This window comes from Strix aluco, chromosome 1, assembly GCF_031877795.1.
Source record: "Strix aluco isolate bStrAlu1 chromosome 1, bStrAlu1.hap1, whole genome shotgun sequence".
Classification (NCBI taxonomy): domain Eukaryota; kingdom Metazoa; phylum Chordata; class Aves; order Strigiformes; family Strigidae; genus Strix; species Strix aluco.
The window spans coordinates 110,040,255-110,063,735 of record NC_133931.1 but is presented as its reverse complement, the minus strand read 5'-3'; the positions used below and the strand labels follow the sequence as shown (position 1 = coordinate 110,063,735).

Below are 23,481 nucleotides of genomic sequence, written 5' to 3'. Positions count from 1 at the left end.
CTTAGGTGATTCTGGTAAAAATCTAGGTGTGGAAATATTCATTGTAGGGATTATGACCCTGAATTTCCTTCAAATGGGAATTTTGACCACAAATTCTAACCAGGACTTTCCCTAACTAACCTGACATATCTCTACCGAGAGTTCTCATTTCAGCAAACTTCTTCCAACGAAAAATATCTTGCTGAAGATTTTTCAGACAGATTTATTCTATACACACAATTACTCAGAAGTCATTATATGACACATTTTAGCAAAAGTTTATTTAAAAAAAATGCCTTTTCCACAAGGCAGACTGCCCAGGTCAATGTAAAACATGATTACAAGCTGATTTTCATAGAATCATAGAATCATTGGTTTGGAGTAGAAGGGACCTTAAAGATCTTCTAGTTCCAACCCCCCCTGCCATGGACAGGGACACCTTCCACTAGACCATTTATTAAACTAATTTCATAAAATAATTTAATAATTAAACTAATTTAAAGGACTGAGTGGACTTTTTCATTGTTGTTTAAACCAGCTCAATTTTGTTCTATTTTAATATGATTAGGAACATGCCACGTTTAAATAGAAATCAGAGCACTGAAACAGGGTAACCAAATTGGTGCTAGCCTGGGTGAAGATAAGGCTTATTCAATCAGTGCTGATAACAGCTAAGGGTCATCCATGTCCCTTCTGAAGGTCCTTCCAGGATTAAGGCATGCATGTGTTGAGAACGATGTTATTCTTTGTTTAATACAAATTTTAACAGATAGCTAATATAATAATAACCAAAATGCAAATCAATATAATTAAACCAGAAAGACGTCCATATTACCATTAAGAAAATCTCATTTATGTATTTTTTTAATCTCTAGGTGGCTTCTATGTTTCCAGTAAACCCCTTCCTCTTCCACCTAATTCTACCAGGCAGGATAAGTTGAAATATTAATGCTGGGCTCATCCTATAGTGACTCTCTTTGAAGAGAATCTTTTGGGTCTACTTCAAATTCTTCTGAAGTACCCAGGAATTCTCCATCAATTTCAACAAGCTTTGGCTCAAGCCTTTAATGCCCTGTAGTTAGTCTTACAATGCAAGATGAACTGGAGAGTTTTTCATGACAAGTTTCTAAGAAAAGTCACCATGCATTTCCCAAACAAATGTGCTGAAAAAAGTCAGAGAAATGATAACATAAATGTCAATAAAATAACAAAACAAACAAACAAAAAAGGCACGGGAAGTATTTGTTATCCTTATTTATTTAATAAAGAAACATAATAAACTTGAATTTTTTCAGGTACAAACAGCTTAATATGTCCTATGATATTGGCTGATATTTTCCTTGCTCTTTTTGTAGCTTGGGTGATTCATGTGGTAGCCTTTATTGAACAAATCAACAGAAAAAATGGTAGCACTCACCATGCTTATTGACAGCGTGGGCCAACTATTGAGTTAGTGTCGTTAACTAAATCACTGCACCGGGAGGTTGTATGACTGCTAGATTCGGATCGGCATCTCCATTAATAAAGATCTGCAAGTGAGGTTATTAGAAGTTTTTGAGGGGACTTCTGCATACCGTACAAAGATACCATTCCCTCTTCAGCTCTAAAGAAATGTGCCACAAAACAATAGAAAACCCAATAGAAAACCAACCTTCCAGATACAAAGGTTTTGAAAGTAATTTACAATTCAGTTTTAGAAAGTTGCACTGTAAACATCTATAGTTAAGACCCTCTTTCAGATTTTTTTGCATTATGATTTTTTTTCAAAGGTTTTGGGTAGAAGACAGAACCATTTGTAATTGCATCAGTACTATAGGGTCTCACAGCAATGACAATAAAATGTTCAATGCAAGGGTGAAGTGACCAGAGGAAGAGATCTCTCTAATATAATCAGTGACCAGCTTTTCATCCCATTACAATCTGTTCATTACTGGGCCTGACTCTTAAGGATATCAGTTGAATATTTTCTAATATAAGTTTCAAATAATTAAAATATTTTTAAAACAGCGTGAGCAACACTGCACTGCTGAGTGCAGGCTGGCTTTCTCTTTGGGTTTTGAACAGCTTATATTGTATGTGAAAAAAATCACATAAGAAATGCTTCTTTTTCTTAGTATTTTTCCCTCTTTTTTATTCTAAAACTTTGAAAGGAAAATAATTTTATCTGTTGTCAGCCAATAAATGCTTGTTCAGCAAGTAATGGATGTACTATTTTCTAATTAAACAGTTTCATTATAGACAGCAGGTCATTGCTAATGATCAATAAATCCCATTGAGAAGAAAACATTTTAATCAGTAAGTCGTGTCCTCTGAGTGTCAGCCACTCTATAAACTCACGAGATGATACATATATATGTATAGATTTACGTATGTGTGTATATATATATGCATATAAATATAAAAATCGCATACTCTGGGTGATATGTATGTACAGTCAGAACAAGATTACAGCATAAATACACAAGGAATCTGTATAAAGTTTCTCTAATTCGAGAAGCCTTGAGCAGTTTTTGTTTTTGGGAGAAGTTAAGGGTGGGGAGGGAGGAAAGAATAAAGAGATGTTTTCACTTTAAGGAACAAAGAGTAGTTCCCTTAAATTAGAATCTAATTACATACAAGATTTAAAGGCAACAAAATGCCCAGAGCAACAGCCCTATGTTATATACCATAGACATGGGGTTAAAAGGGCAAGAGAGGATGATTATAATAATACTTATATAGTACGTTTCATTCCCTTATAGCACTTTGCAACCAGAAAGTCTTACAACACCCCTGTGAGGTAGGTAAGTATTATTATCCCCATTTTACAGATGGGTAAACTGAGGCACAGATAGGTTAAATTATTTGCCTAAAAATCATGTAGTAAGAATCAGGAATAGACCCCAGGAATCCTGACGGCAAATCCTCTGAATTAACTGATAGACCACTCTCAAGTGAATGCCTGAGACACCTCTCAATGAATGGAGAGAATATATTAGCCCATATTTACACAGATACATCGTCATCCTTTTGACATGTTGTCTTTACATATTCTGACTTGTTTAGAGGACAGATAACAATGGCCATAGATAAACCTGACTGTAACATGTTGCTTTAATTCTTTTTGCCAACCCCATGTATTTTGACTCCTTTACAACCTGGGATATAACTAAATGTCAATGACAATACACCATAAATACATTCCTGATATTTTTGCTTCTCCAAGGTGAAAAGCACAATTACTCTTCCTTAAAGTGCAATGGCTCATTACAGAAATCTCAAGATTTTCCATGAAGTCCAACCAAACCCAACTACAATCAGTCTGAAGGTGGAAAAGAAACAACTTGTCTGTAATGATGGACTTGTCTCTATATTCCATAAACGCTTTTTCAGATTCTATCTAGGCTGAAAGTTTAATAATAAATAATAATCTATGTTAGCACGTAAAACCTCTAATACTTTTCTACAGCCACACATCCACCTTTCACCTCGTTGTCATTTCTTTGGCCTGAAGCTGATGGACACGTCAACTGTAAATATTACTTTGCCTACAGGAATGAGGATATATCTATTTTCTAGTAGATTCTTTTTATTGGTTCCTGTATTTCTTGTCCTTCCCCAGTAATCTAACTGTACCATCTGAGAAAATGAAAGATGGACACTGAGTAGAAAGGATTCAAATCCTCAAAATTTACATACAGATCCAGAGGCAATTCCCCTCCCACCTCCTTGATCACACTGTCGCAGCTATTCTGCATGGTCCAATTGGCTGTTGTTGTTTTTAGTAGTAGTAGTAGCAGTAGTAGTAGTAGTAGCATTTTTTGAGTAATATTGATGCACAGAGTTTCCAGTAAGGCTGCTTAGCTCAGTGTTCCTGGGGAAAACATAACCTATCCCACTACCTTAACAAAAACATTGCCAGTATAGATGGTGCTTCAGAGCACTACGCACAAACGTGATGCACTACTTCTATGGTGAGTTTGATTGCGGTATTCAAAGCAGATTCTTGAAACATACTAAAAAATTAGTGCTTTTATTAACAGTTTTACAAAGAGAATCCATTACTGTCTAGTTTCCTGAAGGATAGAACAAGCCATTTCTCATATTATTTTGACATAATTTTCTTCTCTGTTTTTTTGTATTTCTGCTGACTTGCACTTGCAAGTCCCAAGAGGGAGGGCTTAGTGTAATAAACAGTTAAATTGTTACTAATTTGATAGTTTACTTTGCAACAGCTTTCCTCTTCAAACGTTGGGGATCCTGCAAGTTCCTATTACCTTGACTCAGACTTCATCACGAAGAGTGTAAGGATCATTAATCTCCATGGAAAAAGAGACTTTTTTAAGTAAAAAAATATCAAATATAATAAATTTATGAAAGACCATTCACAACATATACAGTAAGTGTTACATTTTGCTACAGCAGCTGTGATTTTTTTTTTTTTTCTTTTTAGAATGCAAGGTCATACATTGCCATAAGTAGACACACTAATATGAGTAAGACCTTAAAAGAATGTATACAGCCAGGCTTTATCTGTGGATAGATATACACTGTTTACTGTTTTACAGTCTAGCATATTCTTATTCACACCATTGATATAACAGCTATGACCCTGCAAAGATTCTTCCTGTGCATATATAAATATAAATATTGAGCCAAGTCAAAAAGAGCAGGGTCAAAGGTTATATGACTTATTAGACTCCTGTAGTTAAGGGTAAAAACTCCACTGTTTCTTCTGCAACTAATTTTTAATAAGAAGGCTGCTTCAATTGTTGTGTAGTTACAGCATTACATTCTGTAAACAATATTTTAAAGCATTCTAAACAAACATTTAAACGATTGATTCTTTATCCTTGTCTGGTGAGAGAAGACAATCTATAGCTTCATCGCTTTTGCTCGAGTCCGTCATCTTCAGCTGGAGATTCTCACTTGTACCTCTGGTGACGCTGTCGTAGGATGGAGGGAAAGACGTGGAGGACAGAGTTTCTGATTTGTCCATTGGCCTGCCGTAGTTTTCGTTCATCATGAACGCAATAAGACCCTCCTTCTCTGGTGCATCGTCCTCAAGGATGCTGCTGTCAAAAGTTCTGTGCCGGTACAAGTAAGACGCCTGCTTCATGGAACGCCGAAACAAATGTCTCCTGTAGGCCCGCTGGATGATGATGGCAGAGACCTCTTCTTGTTTCCGTCTGAGAGTTGTTGTAATTGGTTCATAAGAGATCTTAGATGGATTCGCTGCCATGAACTTTTCCTCCATCTGTATTTTAAGGGCATCCATCTCTCCAGATTCTCCTAGCACCCTTTTTGTAAAAGCAAACAAAATATCCAAGCAATGGATCCTATCTCCACTGACCATGGGCAGGTCCATTGCTATGAGTTTGATTTTGTTTGGTTTTGCTATGCGCAAAGGTTCTGACAGCGCGTCTGCAAAGTCTGAAAGTGCAGAATACTCAATAAACTGAGTGGCTTCAGGGTCAAACTTCTCCCAGATTTCATAGAACATATCAAAATCATCCTCGCTTAGAGGCTCTGTACTTTCCTCAGTGGCTACACTGAAGTTCTCTAAAATAATTGCTATATACATGTTTACAACAATGAGAAATGATATAATGATATAAGTAACAAAGAATAAAATCCCTACGGCAGGGCTTCCACAGTCTCCCTTTGAACCATTTGCATTTGGAAGGTTTGGGTCGCAATACGGTGGTCCGGTGTTTAAAATAGGATTAAGAAGACCATCCCAGCCAGCTGATGTTGTGATTTGGAAGAGACAGAGCATGCTGTTAGCAAAGGTTTGGAAGTTGAACATGTCATCAATCCCATGCTCCTTCTTAACATAGGCAAAGTTAGCCATGCCAAAAATGGCATAAATGAACATGACCAGAAAAAGCAAGAGACCAATGTTGAACAGAGCAGGAAGGGACATCATTAAGGCAAACAGGAGAGTTCGAATTCCTTTGGCTCCCCGGATGAGTCTTAGGATCCGGCCAATCCGAGCCAAACGAATGACTCTGAAGAGTGTGGGAGAGAAAAAATATTTCTGGATGATGTCAGAAAGCACGGTGCCTTGAAAAGAAGAGAGACAAACAGCGAGTTAGTACATGGGAAATAATCCCAGGCTTCCCTTTAAAGCAATCAGTCAGGATTATGGACAAAATCAATTAAAAGTTCCCCAGATTGGAAGAGTCATGATAAAGGGAATGACATTGTTGTTAGTGTTTTCATGCCCATTTAATCCATGCAAACTTTGTTGAGACTATGAGCAAAGGTGTCAATGATAGCGGCAGTTTTATTAAGGGAAAGCTTGTCTATTGGGAATGAGAAACTAAGATAAACTCAGATAGGACACGGATATCTGCAGCTTCTGGCCATGACCCACCTGAGAAATTTGTCCTGAGTACAGCTGGTCAGAATTTTTCTGATATGACAATATTTTTGTCTGTAAAATGTTAGCGAGTCAGCACTGAAACACTGGTGTGCTGGGCCCGGTTTTCTGAGCCATCACCAGAACAGTGCAAGTTTCTACTGGAAAACGGCTTGGTTGTTTGTTTGCTTATTAATTTTTCCAGTTTCCATGGTGGACTGGGAGGGAACCAAGGGCTTAGATAGTGCTAACAAGGAAATGAGCTTGCATCCCTGTAGCTAAACTCTTCCTGCAGAAACAGAGTATCTTGGTCGAGACTGTCTAATGCCAACAGTCCCTGGCTGCGCTGAGCCGTGCTGAGGTCATGTCTTCCAGCCCAGCTGGGGAGAGGGCTCACCGGCATGGCCCAAGTCCTCTGACATTGAAACAACCTGGTTGATCATGGGGCAGCACTATGACCAGCGTGACAGCTCTGGTTAACTGGCTGCTATGGTCATATCCAAAGCATCCAATATGAAGGCTCTGATGAGAGCTGTGTGGTAATGATCTTCTCTGGGTAACCCAAATCTGTGAAATCCAGGTGGTCCAAGGCCTCCAAAGCACAGGCTGCTCTCTGGGCATCAGCAATCTCCTGCATAGGGATCCTGCAGGTTCCCTGATGAGGGGAGAAAACTCTCTCCCTCCAGAGAGAATTTAGAGCGACAGGAGCATCAGTCAAAGAGAAGATGGCTCTGTTTTCCTAACATGACACTCTTTCATTCACCTATTCCTTCCTTCAAAATGGAAACTTTTTGGGAAGAGAGAGATTTCTGAGTTCCTTCTGCTCACTGGATCAGTTGTTCATTTTCTAGTTACTACTGTATTTCCAACTTTAATGAAAACTCTTTTGGCAGGATTTCAGATTCACATTTGACCTGCACTTCTGTAGCACCTAACATACTGCTGGTTGGGGCTGCAGAACAGCAAAAGGCACAAATTAACAATAAAACTGTGTCTTTCTGTTTCATTCCTTGGATATATAAGTGTGGAGCTCTAGTGACAACAGGGCTGAGAACAGCCAGACTCACTGCACCTGCCCAAACCTGCCGTGAAGGACTGTTTCATACTATTGTAATAAAAAGTAAATAGCAAAACAATAGCAATCCACATGTGCCCTTTTCATGGGGCTTTTTTACTTCTCTGCCTTTGGCTGTTATGCAGAACTGGGGTTAAGTGTCTGGTGCCAGTTCTGGACCATATATTATCACCATGAACCATTAAGTGTACACTGAAACCAATACTGTGGTATGATAAACCTCATCATTTTGCTGATCACACAAGTTATTGTTAGGCAGTGTTATGTTATAATTACATATTAAAAAAATATGCTTAGGATCCAATTCTCTGAGTTGAAAGTGTACAGTATTGCACAAAGCCTTTAACTATGTCTAATTAATTTTATGTCTGCCTTTTTAATTTTGGAGTTTGAGTGAAAATCCAGGTTCACCTACCTACAATAGACAGAATCACGACGACAAAGTCAAATATGTTCCAGCCATTGGTGAAGTAGTAGTGTCGCAGAGCCAGCATTTTGATGATGCACTCCCCAGTGAAGATGGCAACAAAGAGCATGTTGATTTTATGGAGGATGTTCACTTTTTCTTGACTTTGGTCATCCGTTTCCACCATCATGGTAACCATGTTAAGGCAGATGAGAATCATGATGGAGACATCAAAGGCTTGTTTTGAGACCACATCAAAAATAAAACCTTGGTATTTGTTCTGGAGGAAAGGAAAAGATTTAGTGAGGAAATTTGAACCATGTCAAAATGATGACATCATTATCTACTGATTGATCAGAAAGTAGAGAAACATACATACTGCTTCTGATTGGAACTTCATAAACCTAAAGATGATGACAAATGACAGAGTTTTCAAACTCATTTATTCTTAATGTTTCTTGAAACTACTGAAAAAAGACCCTCGACTGGGACAATGAATTCATCCAAAACATGCATGTGGCCACTGGCATATGCAAATTGCATATGTAAATTGGACCTCTAGTCAATATCACAGAACAGTGGGAATTCTGTACCACAGGTCACTGGACTCGCAAATACTGTCCAAAATCAAAACATGTAAATGCTGAGTGGCTTTCATCTGGGAGTGATCACCCTTCCTACACTGGGAAGTTGAATTGCATTTATTCTATTAAATAAATATTCAGTTATTACACAAAGTTCAGATGAATTATGCCATTCTTACCAGTGGCCTTGGGATTGGCTTTTGAGGTTTCTTAGATCCCAGCTTTTTCATTGCATTATAATACTTCTTCTGTTCTTCTGTCATAAAGATGTCCTGGCCACCTAAGTATAGGGTGAGAACAAAACTATTACTTTTGATTAAAAGAGTTCCACTGCCACCATCCAAAGTTCAGGGCTGCATGCTCTTCTTTCTTATTTCCCTTTTCATGTAGCTTTCATCAAAATATCTAAGAAGGTCTTGATGAGATGCAGTGCTAGGAGCTGCTTATCACATGGAGGCAAAGGGCAGGAGACAAAGCAGTGCAGGCAACCAGGAGGAGCAAGGCTCAGATTCTGTCTGCACTAGAGATAGGTCCAGGCCGAGAGGGGAAAATACAAGAATGTCAGCCCTTTGTTTAGAGTCTACAAAGCAGTGAGAAGCACAGGTCTCAGCCCAGGCTGCTCCTCCCTGACCCTGCACCTTGAGGCAGGGAGGTGATGGGTTGAGGAGAACAGGTTGCACTGCTCTGAGGGACAGTGGTGTTTGTGCATGGGGGACACCAGGGTGGTCTGTGCCCCTGTGGCAGAGTTTGTGCAGAGATCCCATCTGCATGGAGCTGCTTCACTGCTTTCCGTGGGGAATATAACCCCCCCAGCCTGTATTTTCAGGATGCTCATCCTATGGGGATGTTAGGGGCTGCTACAACTGAGCTTTTGTAAAAGTCCTGCAAGGTGGTTTCTGTAGCTGTTCTGTTGATGTTAATCTTGAGGCTAATGCGGCAAAGGCACTGCTTGTATATCTATCCCTTGCTCTGTTCTCTGCAGCGATCACAGGTTGATGTGTAGCATATGCACTACTTATCTTTTTCTTTTGTTGGTTAAAATTGTCAATGATGACACCTATGAAGAGGTTCAATGTGAAGAAAGACCCGAAGATGATGAAAATCACAAAATATAGGTACATGTATAAATTACATTCCCATTCAGGCTGCTCCTCACACTGCAAAGGGAAAAGAGAAAATGTGAAAACGACACCATCTCTGCACATATCAAAATATTAATGCAGTTAAAAGAAAGTTGTCCACTGGAAATAAAGATTGTGAACTGGGAAAAATAGTGTAACTCCCACCAGCAGAGTCAGTTGCTCCTCAGTCTCTGAAGTTTACTACTGGCATCTATCTGCAATGCCACGGTCATTTAAACTACGTTTCACAACACTGTCACAGCAAACACACTGTTCCAGAAAGTGCAGCTTCAGAATAAATCTCATAAAATATTCTCAGTCTGAACACAGAAGGGAAAAAGAATAATTTTTCAGGTTATCCCTAATCTTATATGAACTAATGGTACTTGTAAAAAGCAAAAGCAGTTTAATTAAATGCTACTGAAAAACAGTGTATTTAGAAGAACAATTTTTCTTTTATGAAGGGTGGAAATTAATAACGTCTCTTGCTAAAGAACTGAGCCACGCAGTCCAATAGCCTCAAATCATATGTACCACATTTGGCAAAGCATGTACCACATTTGGCAGAAATGCTCAGATTTGCCCCACCAGCTCCAGGTATCTAACCTAGATGTCAGAAGCTTGCATTTCCCTAAATGCCATATTTTCTCATGTGTAACCCATGCGCTTCATTCAGCAGAAGGGAGAATACACACACATGTACATGTAGTATAAAAATGAATCAACATCATGAGCTATGTTATGAAAAGGTACTTCTCTGCCATTATGATGCCATGAGGTTTTTCCACCCCTTATTCCTCCATTTAGGGCTCAACTCCCTGTTACTCAATTCAGCCTGTCAAATTCCCAGTATCAGATAGCTAACTCAAAAATTAACAGCAAGTACAATTTTGTTCTTTTAGTATTATGAAAAGAGGGAAAGGACAGAAGGGACAGGTCCTTCAATAAAAAATAAACTGCATTGATGTAATAAGGGAAATGTCTTTTTTTTTTTTTTTCTTTAAGAAATCGAAAGCTGAACAGGATGCAGGTAAGAACTGGGCAGTCCCCAGCACATCTCAAGCCAGAGCTGGAAGCTCACACCAGCCTCTTTCCCTGCCAGGAGCTCCTCCACCCTCCTTGGGTGGAGCTGCTGATTGCAGAGAAAAATCTTGCTCAAGGTGGAGATATAGGGATGGTTGAGTATGTGGGTCACAGGGAATGTAATTTAAACCCAGCACTTTGAAAGAAGTTCTACTGTCAGAATTCAGACCCTTGGAAAATATGGCAATCAATAGGGAGAGTGGAAGAAACAGAGAGGACGATTTAGGTTTTTGATTGACTTAATCTCACCCTGGAGGTGCCTCTCTGTGCTGGGAATTTTGCAGTATGAATAGATAAATCAGTTGTGCAGAACTGAGGGCTACATTGTTTTAATCTGAGGGTCCTGATGCTTCAACAGCAGCTGCGAAAAATGAAGGTCTGCAACTGTCTCAACCAGAGTAAGACAGGGACTGGCAACCTGCATGTATTTTGTTGTTAAACACCATGAATGCTGCAAAAGTCAATGGAAAAGGAAATTATTAATTTCCTTGCAGTGACCTACCTCTCGTGAATCCACTGCTGCATACATAATATCCATCCAACCTTTAAATGTTGCCTGAAAAAAACCCACAAATTACATAATTTAGCATATTAAATAAGTATATCTTGAAATGATGATATCATCTCTGTGATGAGTTTTCAAAATGCAATGTTGAGCATGTTCGTCACAGTTAATTAATGGCCTCTCCTTTAAAGCAGTATGTATCCATGAGTTTATGTTCACTGAGATATTTAAAATGGTTTTCTCCTGGATTCTCTCACTCATGTTTTCTGAGTTTCTGCACTTGTTGCGATAAAACAGAGTTTTGTAAAAGAGATTATAAAAAGGATAGAAAACATCGAAATTAAATCTTTGGAAGTTTTGACCTTAAGAATTTCAAGTAGTGAGAAGATGTGGCTACACAGGACAACTCAGAGTGCTGTTCTGCACAAGTCTTGGAGCAGGTGAGATGGATACCATCCATATTGCTTGTTCAGACTGATGGTCAGTGACTACATTGTAGGATCCAACTGAAACTTGGATTCTGCCCTCTTTTAAAACAGAGTAAGTCAAGGCAGTGTTAAAGCCCAGGGAGTTGCATAAATCACAGCTGACTTGAAAGGAGCAGAGGTGATCAACACCTGCTGTGAGCCTAGGCCTGGAATCTCAATCTGCTTTACTGTTCAGATTTTTTTTTTTTAAATTAGCATTTTTAATTTTTTTGTTTGTTTGTTTAAACAAAGGATTCCACAGAAGTCAGTGTCTCTTACTGGAACCTGCAATGGAGAAAAGGCAATAACACTTCTAGGAGAAACACGTAGAAGTGATTTTTACTATTCTATAGCAAAACCATGACTCTCTGCTCTCAATATATGCCCCTCATTAGATGCACCCTGATGTCAAACATGCCTGGCATTAGGTCTGACTCTGGCCTAAGCCACATTCCCTTTATGTTAGTTCTCTGGGGTTGTTTCTCATTTGACTTCTGACCTGTTAGACCTACCCTGGATTTAAAATCAGTGTGAGCAGATAATAAGGCAGTTTTATATTTTTAATTTAATCAGATTTACACTAACATGCATGAAAGACCCACACCCAGTATTTTTTTTGCACACTACTGACACTTCGGTTGAATTTTTTCCTGGTGTGTAGGCATGCAATTCCAGATAACATTAATAAGAACTTGGCCAGTGGTTCCCAGGAGAAACCCAGGCATTTGTGTTGAGCTAGGTACATCCAGCGCCTTTAGAAATGCTCCATTATATACTACTATTAAATTAAATCCTGGAGGTAACACTGCCTTCTTATTTCTCTCTGAATGGTACTGAGCCAAAGGAAAATGTACAAGAGGTCAACCATATTTTTTATGAAAGTATATATAAAATAATGCTTGAAAGGTTGTATTAATTTTTATCTACTGGTTGAAAGAGACTAAACCCCCAAAATCAGAACCGTTTGGAAAATCTATTCCATGGTACTGTGTGTTAAAAAACACTTCAGATGTAAAGTGTTTACAGGAATGATTAGAAGTTTTATTGAAACAAAGAATTATTTGAACCTGTCATGCTGATCCTCCTTAACTGTTCTAATATGTTCATTTTTGCTGCTCTCTTTCTAATATGATGAAAAATTTTCTGGTGTCATTACATTCACTTGCATCTTCCAGCTCAAAGTGCCATTCAGGAAGGGTGGATGAAATGAAACAAGAAATCCTTTCCTTGTAGCAGAAGATGATATGATCTTAGCTTATACTTTTCTCCCACTTGGGATGAAATCTTTTCTCTTGAGTAGCTATTTTACCCCTCGATGTGTACCACAGACACAAGAGACTCTACTGCAAGGCACAGTGCTTTATAGTGATGACAGATGATGAAGTGATCTGACAAAAATAAATATTAAGATAATGAAGTACTGTGATTTTCTGGTTTTCCCAGTTGTCCAGAAGTAAGAGAATTAAAAATCCACAGGGCTTCTGGAAAGCTTCCCTAGACACTTCATTTGCAAAGGGGAAAAGATACTGAAAATGAAAGAAATATAACACTGGGGAAAGAAATTATTTATCTGGAATTAGTAACCACTTACACTCTGGATAAAGAAGTGACAAAATCTTCATGGGAGTGTTTGTGATATTATCCTACCTGGAAGCTATCCAGAAAAACACCATTTTCTACTGAAACTGTCATGTGATGAGATTATCTACTGATAAACTCATCTCAGGATGGGATTACATTTTGTTATTTGACTGGTGGTTAGAGCTGCAATCCAGTAAATTAGTGGGGAGGAGGATAGGTGGGATCGCACTAGCTGTCCTCAAACCATTTATTGTATAACCAAATGTGACTTAGAATAAAACAAGACTTAAATCTGTGAGTTTGGTTGCTTTCTTTTTTTCTAGAAAAAGACTCCAATAGTGCAATAAAAATGGCTGCTTTTGACAGCAGAAGTACCAGTCTTCGCATTTCTGAAATGCTTCTTTAAGCATTACTATTGGTGAAAGAAACTTCTGAAAGCTAGAACAGAGCCACCAACAGACAGCCAAACTACACATATTTAAGTCTGCTAGGCTACCTCCAGTATCTGCTGGCTTTTCTGTTGAATTTTTCAGTCTGCTCAATTTCATTATAGCAACAATTTTATACTGAACATATATTTTATGTTTATTTTGCATTAAGATGATTTGATGGGGAGGTCACCACTGAGCACTGGACCCACCAGAGCACCCCAGAGGTCTGCACTGTACTGGGCTATGCAGGCTCCAAGGGCACCGCCTCTGCTCCCCTTGAATTTCCACCAGTAATTCCTCAGGGGAATACTGCTTATTTCTGATCTTTTGACATATGGAAAAATCTACCCTGGTGCACCCATTTAGGGTTTGTTCCAAAACACAGATTTTTTGCACATTTTGCACCCACAGTGAAAGTAAAATCTAGCATTACAGTTTACAGAAGTGCAAGAGATTGTGTAACTCAGTAACTTTAGACACATGCCACTGTCTCATGACCATTTTGTAGCTGATTTACGAGCTCAGTCATGACTTCAAACCTGGCATGAGCAGCATTAACTCTACAGTTCCTGATGGCTGTACTGGTCTAGGAGTGCTTCTGTTATCTTCCCATTCCTTATCTGGAGTTCCAGAGTGACAAAGAGTTGTAGGACATATTGGATGTAAGTCTGTTCCTGTCTAAAGAGAACTTTTCCAAGCAAGCCAGATGCTGAGTGAGAGACCACTTGGTTTTTTGGTGTTCTTCAATAGAGTATTGAAATTTCAAGATACATTACCAAAAAATATGTGGAGGTGATAATAATGTGAAGAGAAGGATTCCACAAGGGAAATACAAAATTCCCACTGGAAATTTAAGATATTTCTTTGTTCAGCTCAAATACAGATTTATAGAACATAGGTGCTGTGATCTGCAAAGCAATTCTGGAAATATAGAAAAAGTATTACTGAAGCACTGGATTGCAGAAATAATTTTTTCCTACTAGGTTAGAGTTTTAAGGGTGTTAAATCCCCAGAAGACTGAATCATCATTCTTGCAAATTAAAAAGTCATGATAGTAAAGATCTTCCCATCCCCATGAATGAGGCATTTCTCTTGCTTGTAGAGTAGAGCAGAGTCTACCTCCTTTTTTCCATAATCTGTTGTGACACAGCCCGTTTGTTAGTTGGAGAATCTTGAAACTCAACTGACCACTTCACATGAATGTTTTCTTAGACTCATTAATTATAAAGTGGCATCTTCAGAACAACATGATAGATCCTAAACAAGGTAGGAAAAAAGCAAAGGATATTTGGGGAAAGTTTCATGCTGTTCTCAACTACACTGTCAGAAAGCTTGGCTCTGGATAGTAGTAAGCCTTAAAGCTTCCATAGTAGCAACTTCTCATTTCTTTCAAGAATGCTGTAGAAGTGAAGACAGAACATGAGGCAGACAGATTTGTTTTATGTATTTCCATTTGGGTTTTCAGACACATTCAGGCATCCAAAGGTAACTTCAGAATTACTTAAAGAGTGTGTTGCGGTAGCTGAAAATGTCAACAGTCAAAATACAAGTTCCACCTAAAAGCTCATATTTTGGATCCCGTAGGGTTGTAACCAAAATGCTTATCTCATCATTACTACGTGCTGTCTCAGCATGCCCAAAGATGCATGGATGTGTCTGTCTCTTCAGGAGATCTGAGATGTTAACTGATCCCCTGCAATTCCTATGGTGATTTGCTCATGGAATGCTACCCCATATGGAGAATATTTGGCAAGGAGCACCTGTAACCGACACTCCTCAGCTGGAGTCTGGCAAAGGGGATCCAGATGTTTGGGCCCCTTCTCTGTGGGTGTCATCTTTACACTTTATTGCCTAAGACTGTCGTTAGCAGCAGACATAAGAGCTCCAGGTGCAGGATGAAAGTTAAAATCAATCCCCTAATGGCATTTGTCTCCTGTCCTTCCTCCTGGAAGAAGGAGCCAGCAGCTGCCATAGCAGCTGAGCAAGGTTTCTGGGCTCCCTCATTTCCTGCCATAATCACTTTGTCCAGCCTGCACAGACACTACTTTTATGGCACCTCTTTTGAACTTCTGCAACTGGGAAACCTACTTCTCTGCTACCCAATACAGGATCAGAGGTTTGAAAGAAACCTGCAGGGTCATCAAGTACATTTTCAGCTGGAAAACAGCACTATCAGACCATCCCTTCATAAATGCGCTGAGATCCACCTTATGATCAATTTTGTTTCTTCTGTCATCACTGATCCCAACAGAAGGCAGTCCCACCAGCTGGATGCAACTAGTATCACCAGTGCTAAGTGCCCAGGAACTGGTACTGCAGAAGAGTAGAAGAGACTGCTTCAGGATACTCCTTAGGCAATGCTAATTTATGAAAAGTCACAGATTTTCAGAAAGATGAAGCTTGAGTCTTATAAAAGAAATGGTGAAGGAATAACTACTACTATAATAGAGTTTTTTCACAAAACAAACTAGGCATCTGTTATGGAGAAGATAAGAAGTTTCAGGTAAGGCACAGTATTTTAAATCTGGCTCAGCTAGATTGGATGTTTAAATAAAAGACAAAGAAAGCACTATATAGAACAAAAAATCTAATTAAAGGCATTCAAAATTAATCTACCTAGCATGGGTGAGCTGAATATCATAATTACATGCAGAAGATAAAAGCTTTTCCTCTCAGCAAGTTCAGCTTTATGTCATGGAAAGAACCAAAAGTGGTTGTATCCATTTCCGCTTTCCATCATTTACCAGCAGTCCTGGCTGACCAGGGAGGTCCTGACAGATTGGAAATTGGTCAATGTGACGCCCATATATAAGAAGGGTCAGAAGGATGATCTGGGAAATTACAGGCATGTCAGCTTGCCTTCAGTGCCCGGGAAGCTGATGGAGCAGCTCATCCAGAGTACCATGATACAACACATGCGGGACAACCAGATGATCAGGCCCAGTCAGCATGGGTTTATGAAAGGCAGGTCCTGCTTGACAAACCTGATCTCCTTCTACGACAGGGCGACCTGCTTATTGGATGAGGGAAAGGCTGTGGACGTTGTCTACCTTGACTTTAGTAAGGCCTTTGACACCGTTTCCCACAGCATTCTCCTGGCGAAACTGGCTGCTTGTGCTTAGATGGGTATATATTTTGCTGGGTAAAAAACTGGCTGGATGGCCGGGCCCAAAGAGTTGTGGTGAATGAAGTTAAATCCAGTTGGCGGCCAGTCATGAGTGGTGTCCCCCAGGGCTTGGTTTTGGGGCCACTCCTGTTTAACATCTTTATTGATGATCTAGACGAGGGGATCGAGTGCACCCTCAGTAAATTTGCAGACGACACCAAGTTGGGTGGGAGTGTTGATCTGCTCGAGGGTAGGGAGGCTCTGCAGAGAGATCTGGACAGGCTGGAGCAATGGGCTAAGGCCAACTGGATGAGTTTCAATAAGGTCAAATGCCAGGTGCTGCACTTCAGCCACAACAACCCCCAGCAGCGCTACAGGCTTGGGGAGGAGTGGCTGGAGAGCTGCCAGTCAGAGAGGGAACTGGGGGTGTTGATTGACAGCCGGCTGAACATGAGCCAGCAGTGTGCCCAGGTGGCCAAGAAGGCCAATGGTATCCTGGCCTGTATCAGAAATAGCGTGGCCAGCAGGGACAGGGAAGTGATCTTACTCCTGTACTTGGCACTGGTGAGGCCGCACCTCGATTTTGGTGTTCAGTTTTGGGCCCCTCACTACAAAAAGGACATTGAATTACTCGAGCGTGTCCAGAGAAGGGCAACGAAGCTGGTGAAGGGTCTGGAGCACATGTCGTACGAGGAGAGGCTGAGGGAACTGGGGTTGTTTAGTCTGGAGAAGAGGAGGCTGAGGGGAGACCTCATCGCCCTCTACAACTACCTGAAAGGAGGTTGCAGAGAGCTGGGGATGAGTCTCTTTAATGAAGTAACAAGTGATAGGACAAGAGGTAATGGCCTCAAGTTGCACCAGGGAAGGTTTAGACTGGATATTAGGAAGTATTTTTTTACAGAACAGATTGTTAGGCGTTGGAATGGGCTGCCCAGGGAGGTGGTGGAGTCCCCATCCCTGGAGGTGTTTAAGAGTCGGGCTGACATAGCGCTGAGGGATATGGTGTAGTTGAGAACGGTCAGTGTTAGGTTAATGGTTGGACTAGATGATCTTCAAGGTCTTTTTCAACCTTGATGATTCTGTGATTCTAAACTTTTTGCTTTCCAGAGGTTATGAAAGCAAAGACTTGATGGACGGTGGACAGAAGATCTCAAACTCAACTGTATGTGTACCAGGAACAGAGTATATAAGGATACTTCATGGAGCTATTTCATGCATCTGTGACAGAGAAAAAAAGATCTGGGAGAAAACAAACTTGCATCATGGGAAGAACAAGGGCTGGTAGATGTGGTGGGAACCAGTGGGAGGCTCATGCCCTCTTGGAAGGGCAAGTGAAGGCCCAGGGCAGTACCCTACTGCATTGCAAAGGGTGGATGCCTATACGTGACAACTGAATTGAGCTGCCAGCATGCAAGTTTTTATCCGAGAAGCAAGGAATGTCATCACAGGTGCTTCAAGAAAGTTATCTCCCTGTCCAAGGATGTATCAAGGGACTTCTTTAACTCTACATACATAAATGGCAACACAACAAACACTCCTAATGTTTATCCAGCCCCTGTCATCACTAAGCTTCAGAGCAAATTATGAACAAAAGAAATAAGTATAGTTACCACTATTTACATGAGGGCCTCATGGCACTGAAACACAAAGCATTTTTTCTAAAATCACTTGGCAGTCCAGTGGCAGAGCCTGGGCAAGATGGAGTCCTCTGCAGCTCTATCCATTAGGTTGCAGTACATCACAACACAGTAAATCTTAGTGCATACAACCTGTTTATCCATGTTTTACATTTGCTGCTGAAAAAGGTTGTAAAAGTGGTTTACTTCTGTCTTTATAGATCACAGTCTCTTCTCTAATATGCTCTTGACACCTTTCCAGAGAGACCAGGCTGTATGGAGTTACAGCAATCTGATCACCACCACATTTCATAGTTAGGTCGAATCTGAATTAAGTTTAGCAGGTGGAAATGAGGTGAGGAACCAGAATGAGAAGCACCAGTGTCCTTCTTGAATATATCCATGGAAGGTGACCAGAGGACTGTAAATTAAGATTCCTCTGTGACTACAGATTTATGCAATAACTTGAGCTGAGTAATTGAAGGCACTGTATCTTCATTTTTCCCAGCAGGATATAATGAAGTCCCAGAATGTTCAGGAAGGCCAGTGCACTCCGTCTGCATGAACAGTCTTTCCTGGACAATGACTTTTTGTTTCTGGACCTGAACTCTGCTCTGGATCACAGTATTGACAAAATGGTCTTTAATTGACCTCAATAGTCCAATCACCTCCCAGAGGACTGTATTAGTGATGCACCAGAAACTCAGATTAAAATCAGAAGCTGCCATAAATATCTTTAGGCCAAATTAATATGCCAAATATGACTCATTTACACCTGAGGAAAGACATTTCCCTGATGAGTAAGACTGGAAAACCCAGAAAAGCATAGAGATTAACCTGAGCCTTTAAACTGAAGATTTCAGTGGGGATAAGAAACATTTGCCCATTAATTTGTGACAGTCACACTTACCACTTGTAGCAGAGCCAGGTACCCAGCACCAACATTATCGAAGTTAACTTTAACTTTTGTCCAGTAAAATGTGCCTGACACGTTATAGAGTATACAGTCACTCATGTTGTTAATAATTTTAGAATCTAAAGGCATATCTCCCTCTGTCTTATTAATGCACTTCCCAAACTTCCCAGCGAAAAGGTTCACTCCCATGATGCTAAAGATAAGCCAAAAGATGAGGCAGACGAGCAGAACATTCATGATGGAAGGGATGGCTCCCACGAGGGCATTGACCACCACCTTGGGGGAAACAGGAGAGGAAAAACAGGATTAATGTCAGCACTTAATATAGACACTTTGCTAACAAGCTGTTGTACACCATTGATTAACTAAGCTGAACCCTCACATGGCGACAGGTAGATAACTACTCACACTACCTAAGGAGCCAGACCACCATTAAAGGCTTCACACATGATTATTTTTTTTCCTTTTGTAATTGAAGAGCTAATCTTTTGGCATCCCACCCATGGGATGATGCTTTTTCAAGAGGAATCTTTTAATTCAGGAGCAATCTGTGAAGTCATCTTGACCTCTCAGATCCTACCGGATAATACACTTCAGTCAAACTGCCTTTCATAATCATAGGATTAATTGGAAACAGCTGGGGTACATCAAAGTTTCTCAAAATAGACAAAAAAACATTTCTGAAAACTTTTACTGAACTCAGGTCTCCATAGTTCTTGGGATGTGAACTCTAGCTGTGATAAATTTTGCTTATTTAAATAATAACTGATTGAGACATATTGTACTAAAGCCAGCTTCCTCTGTCTGATCAGTATGCATGATTAAAACAGTGAAACCAGACTAATTTAACAAAAATACGTTATTTTTTTCATGTGACATTCTGTACAGCTCCTACACACCAACCCAGACAGGGGTGTAAACCCCTGTGTAAAATCATACATAAAATTGAAAAGCAAAAGGAACTTTTGAAGTGTGGGAATAATGGCACTGGCAATGGACACCATTCTGAAGCCATGTAAAAGAAATAAAGGTCGGACCATCTACAGACCCTCTACAGCTGTTAGGTTTGAATGCAGCATTATAATACCAGTACATCAACCTGGCAAGATGCACATCATTTACTGTTTTGAGCATTAAGACGTTTATGCATGCCAAACGTTATACTAAAGATATTTTCTGAGGGAAGAACACTATCACAAAATGTAGTCTTCTCCTTTCTATGTCAACAAGGTTTCTCCATATTCACAGCTTTTGGAGATGCTGTCATTGCACGATTCAGGCAAAGCTGCCTGACAGCATTGCTGCAGACACCAGCCCCACTACATCGCTACATGAATTTGTCTCCATCTCTGCTCATGCTTTGGAGATTAGAATCTGGTAGGCAGACACTAAGCTCTTCCTCTCCTCCATCTACATTTCTGAAACTGAGACAAGGTGATATTGATCTATAAAAATGAAATTTTATTCAGTTGTGAATCTGATTATGGAAAATGTCAGGTCTTGTTTTCTCTTGTATTACTGTCCAATTTTCTAACAAACTACTAATGTAACATTCGTTTCCCCATCATTCTTGCATTGCTGAGGAAGAAAAATACCCGGAAAGAATAAAATGGGTTTCACGCATGTATACAGCAGCTTCATCTACAATATACAATACAAAATTACATAGATCTTTCAAAACTCAGATTTATATTTTGTGCATTTATGAATGAAGCTAATTTTCACCCAGGAAAAGCTGCTTGACCATTTTTTTTTTATTTTTTTCTGTATAGGCTCATTCCTGATGACTTTTCAGTGTCTGTCTGTTTGGTTTTTTTTCCTTCCTAATTTTATCTTTCAGTTTTGGATGTTAATTTCTAGCTTCATTGTTTTAAGACCAAATTTACTATGTTAACCAAAATGCTAAATAATTTCCAAATCAAGGGCTTATTTAGATATAGCCTCAGCCCTTGCAAAGTAGCTTTGATTTGCTGCTATGTGGGACAATATTTTTGTTTAATTTTGATCCATGTCAGGACAAGGCAACTGCACTTATGTTACATATGCTGCTGAACCTAACTCCCACCCACAAGCCCTGTGACAGGACAGACATTCAGGTTTCATCAGTGCAAGCAATGCCCATGACTGAATCCTGCTTTTTTCCTCCTGCTGAATTATGTTCAACAGCTTGTAGATAACAAAACATGACATGAGGCTGGAGCAAATCCTGTAACACCTCTCTGAATGAATTATTAACAGGGGGTTTCATTCTTCTCTTGCTGCTTCTGCTCTTATGCCAGCATGATGCCATTTGGCCTGCTGGAAACACTCCTGATTTGCACTGAGACAAGTGTGAGGACTTAAAGACCTGGATCTATAAAGGCAAGTTATTTTCATAAATTCATGTTAAAAGTTCAGCTGCAAACCTTGCCATGGAGAAAGTTGAATTTCTGCTTCATCTAAGAACAGCAACATATATAACCATGTATAAGAAAACGTTTTATACCTCTTGATTTTCATCAATACCTTTATAGGTGAAACCACCTTCCAGGTGACTCCTTCAGGGACAGCCTAGAAACTGAGCCACCCTCTGCCCTAATCCACAGTGGTGCAAATCTGTAGCCTGTGCCTGGTCCCCAGGTCTCCTGATCTTGTGAACCAGCTCCTCAGCTGAAGCTGATTCAGACTTTAAATCCAGAAATAGACTTGCACGATATGTTAATCCTCCCTGTGCTACAACACAGCCCACCAGACTTCCTGCAGTAATTTCAGGCCCAGGCTATAACTCCTCGACAAGCCTGGGCACAGCTTTTCCAAAGACATCTAATTTACAGTGTTATGATGTCAAATAACAGACAAAAATTTTATTATTAGATAATCTATTCCTGGTGTCCTTTGCCTTCACTGTTAGAAACAGGTGCTGTACTTTTAGATTGAATTTGTTGTACTTGAAGCACAAGTTATCTGCTGTTAGATATCTTCTATCATTCCCATCTTCACTGAAGGTGAGTTACCACTGAACATTGCTTTGGGTAATTAAAAAAACACAGATCTTCTTTGTAATTGTCATCATTCCTTCAGATTTCTAATCACACTCGTAGCCCCCTGCATAGACTTTCCCATTTTTAACACCCCATTTCCAGCAGTTTGGTGGAATGCCAGTATTGAACCACTGCTCTCTCCCACTGCTTGCTGGATTATTTCCCTGTATATTGAGGGACTGTAATAGTCACCTCATTTATCTGACCTGCCCAAAAGCTTATGTCCTGTTGAACAGTCATTCCAGTCCCTAAGTCCTTCTCAGCTGCTGTTTTCCTAGAAACATCCCCCAGAGTGACCTACTTTCCTCCTCCTGAGGTGTATGATGTATGCGGTTTTATTCAAATGCATGTTGTACAATTGATTTGTTTTTCACTGTGATCCAGATCAGTCAGGATAATTCTCTTATCCATAATACCATTTACTACTCCGCTCACTTTGTGTGTTGTCATCAAAGATTTTATATTCTCTTCCAGGTGCTGTTAAAGTCCAGATTAAGGACAGTTCTCATTCTGAGACACTCATCACTGAATTTACAGTGTCATCACTCTTTACGATTACTTTTCGAGATCCATCACCCTTTTAAAATTAATTTAAAATACGTTTACTTGGCTTGGTACAAAGCTCGTCTTTTCATCACAATGTCCCGTGGTATCAGATTCCTCTCTGAAATCTAAGGATATTATATCAGCACGGTTACCATCATCAGCATAATTTGTAATCAAATCAAAGGACCATATCATTTTTACAAGAACTATTCCCATGAAATCATGCTAACTAGCATTAATTATGCTATTTCTTTCCTGCATGTATCTTGTAGCAGCCTCACCATGACTTTGCCTATATCATTTTCACATTAAACGGTCTATCATCATCCCACTCATCCTTCTAAAATACTGCAATAACCTCCCTTGCTGGGAAGAAATTTGCAGGGAAATGACACCTCTGAAATAATTCCCTGAAGGACAACACATGAGGTGACATTGGAGACTTCATGGTTTTGGGACAGGCAGCCCTAAATTAATTTATGCTGGGCCTTAATATGGCCTGGAAAGCAGTGGGTGAGGCAGGGTGGTGGCACATGCATGGAAACCCCCAGGGTCTACAGTAACAGTCAGGTGGCATACTGGTCTTACTGGGGGCTTTTTGGGGGACAGAGAGGCAGCATGGCAACAGTTCAGCCTTATTTTGCAGGCATCTCATGGGATGGGAGCTGCTGAGACTTGTGTCAAACTCAGACAGGTCCCAGC

At 39.9% G+C, this 23,481-nt stretch overlaps 1 protein-coding gene across 4 annotated transcripts in view; it reads right to left on the bottom strand.

Moving 5' to 3' along the window:
• Nucleotides 1-1,218: 1,218 nt before the first annotated feature.
• The window catches only part of LOC141925972 (sodium channel protein type 5 subunit alpha-like), a 223,740-nt gene continuing 201,477 nt past the window's right edge, over nt 1,219-23,481 (bottom strand). For 3 of the 4 annotated variants that reach the window (XM_074830944.1, XM_074830954.1, XM_074830976.1), the window contains 6 exons: nt 19,208-19,489; nt 11,094-11,147; nt 9,403-9,544; nt 8,567-8,667; nt 7,813-8,083; nt 1,219-6,024 (listed from right to left, as the gene is read on the bottom strand). In XM_074830944.1, coding sequence (XP_074687045.1) covers nt 4,790-6,024; nt 7,813-8,083; nt 8,567-8,667; nt 9,403-9,544; nt 11,094-11,147; nt 19,208-19,489 — 2,085 coding nt within the window. In that variant the 3' untranslated portion in view covers nt 1,219-4,789. The remainder of the gene's footprint in view (nt 6,025-7,812; nt 8,084-8,566; nt 8,668-9,402; nt 9,545-11,093; nt 11,148-19,207; nt 19,490-23,481) is intronic. The other variant, XM_074830965.1, reaches the window with a different exon arrangement.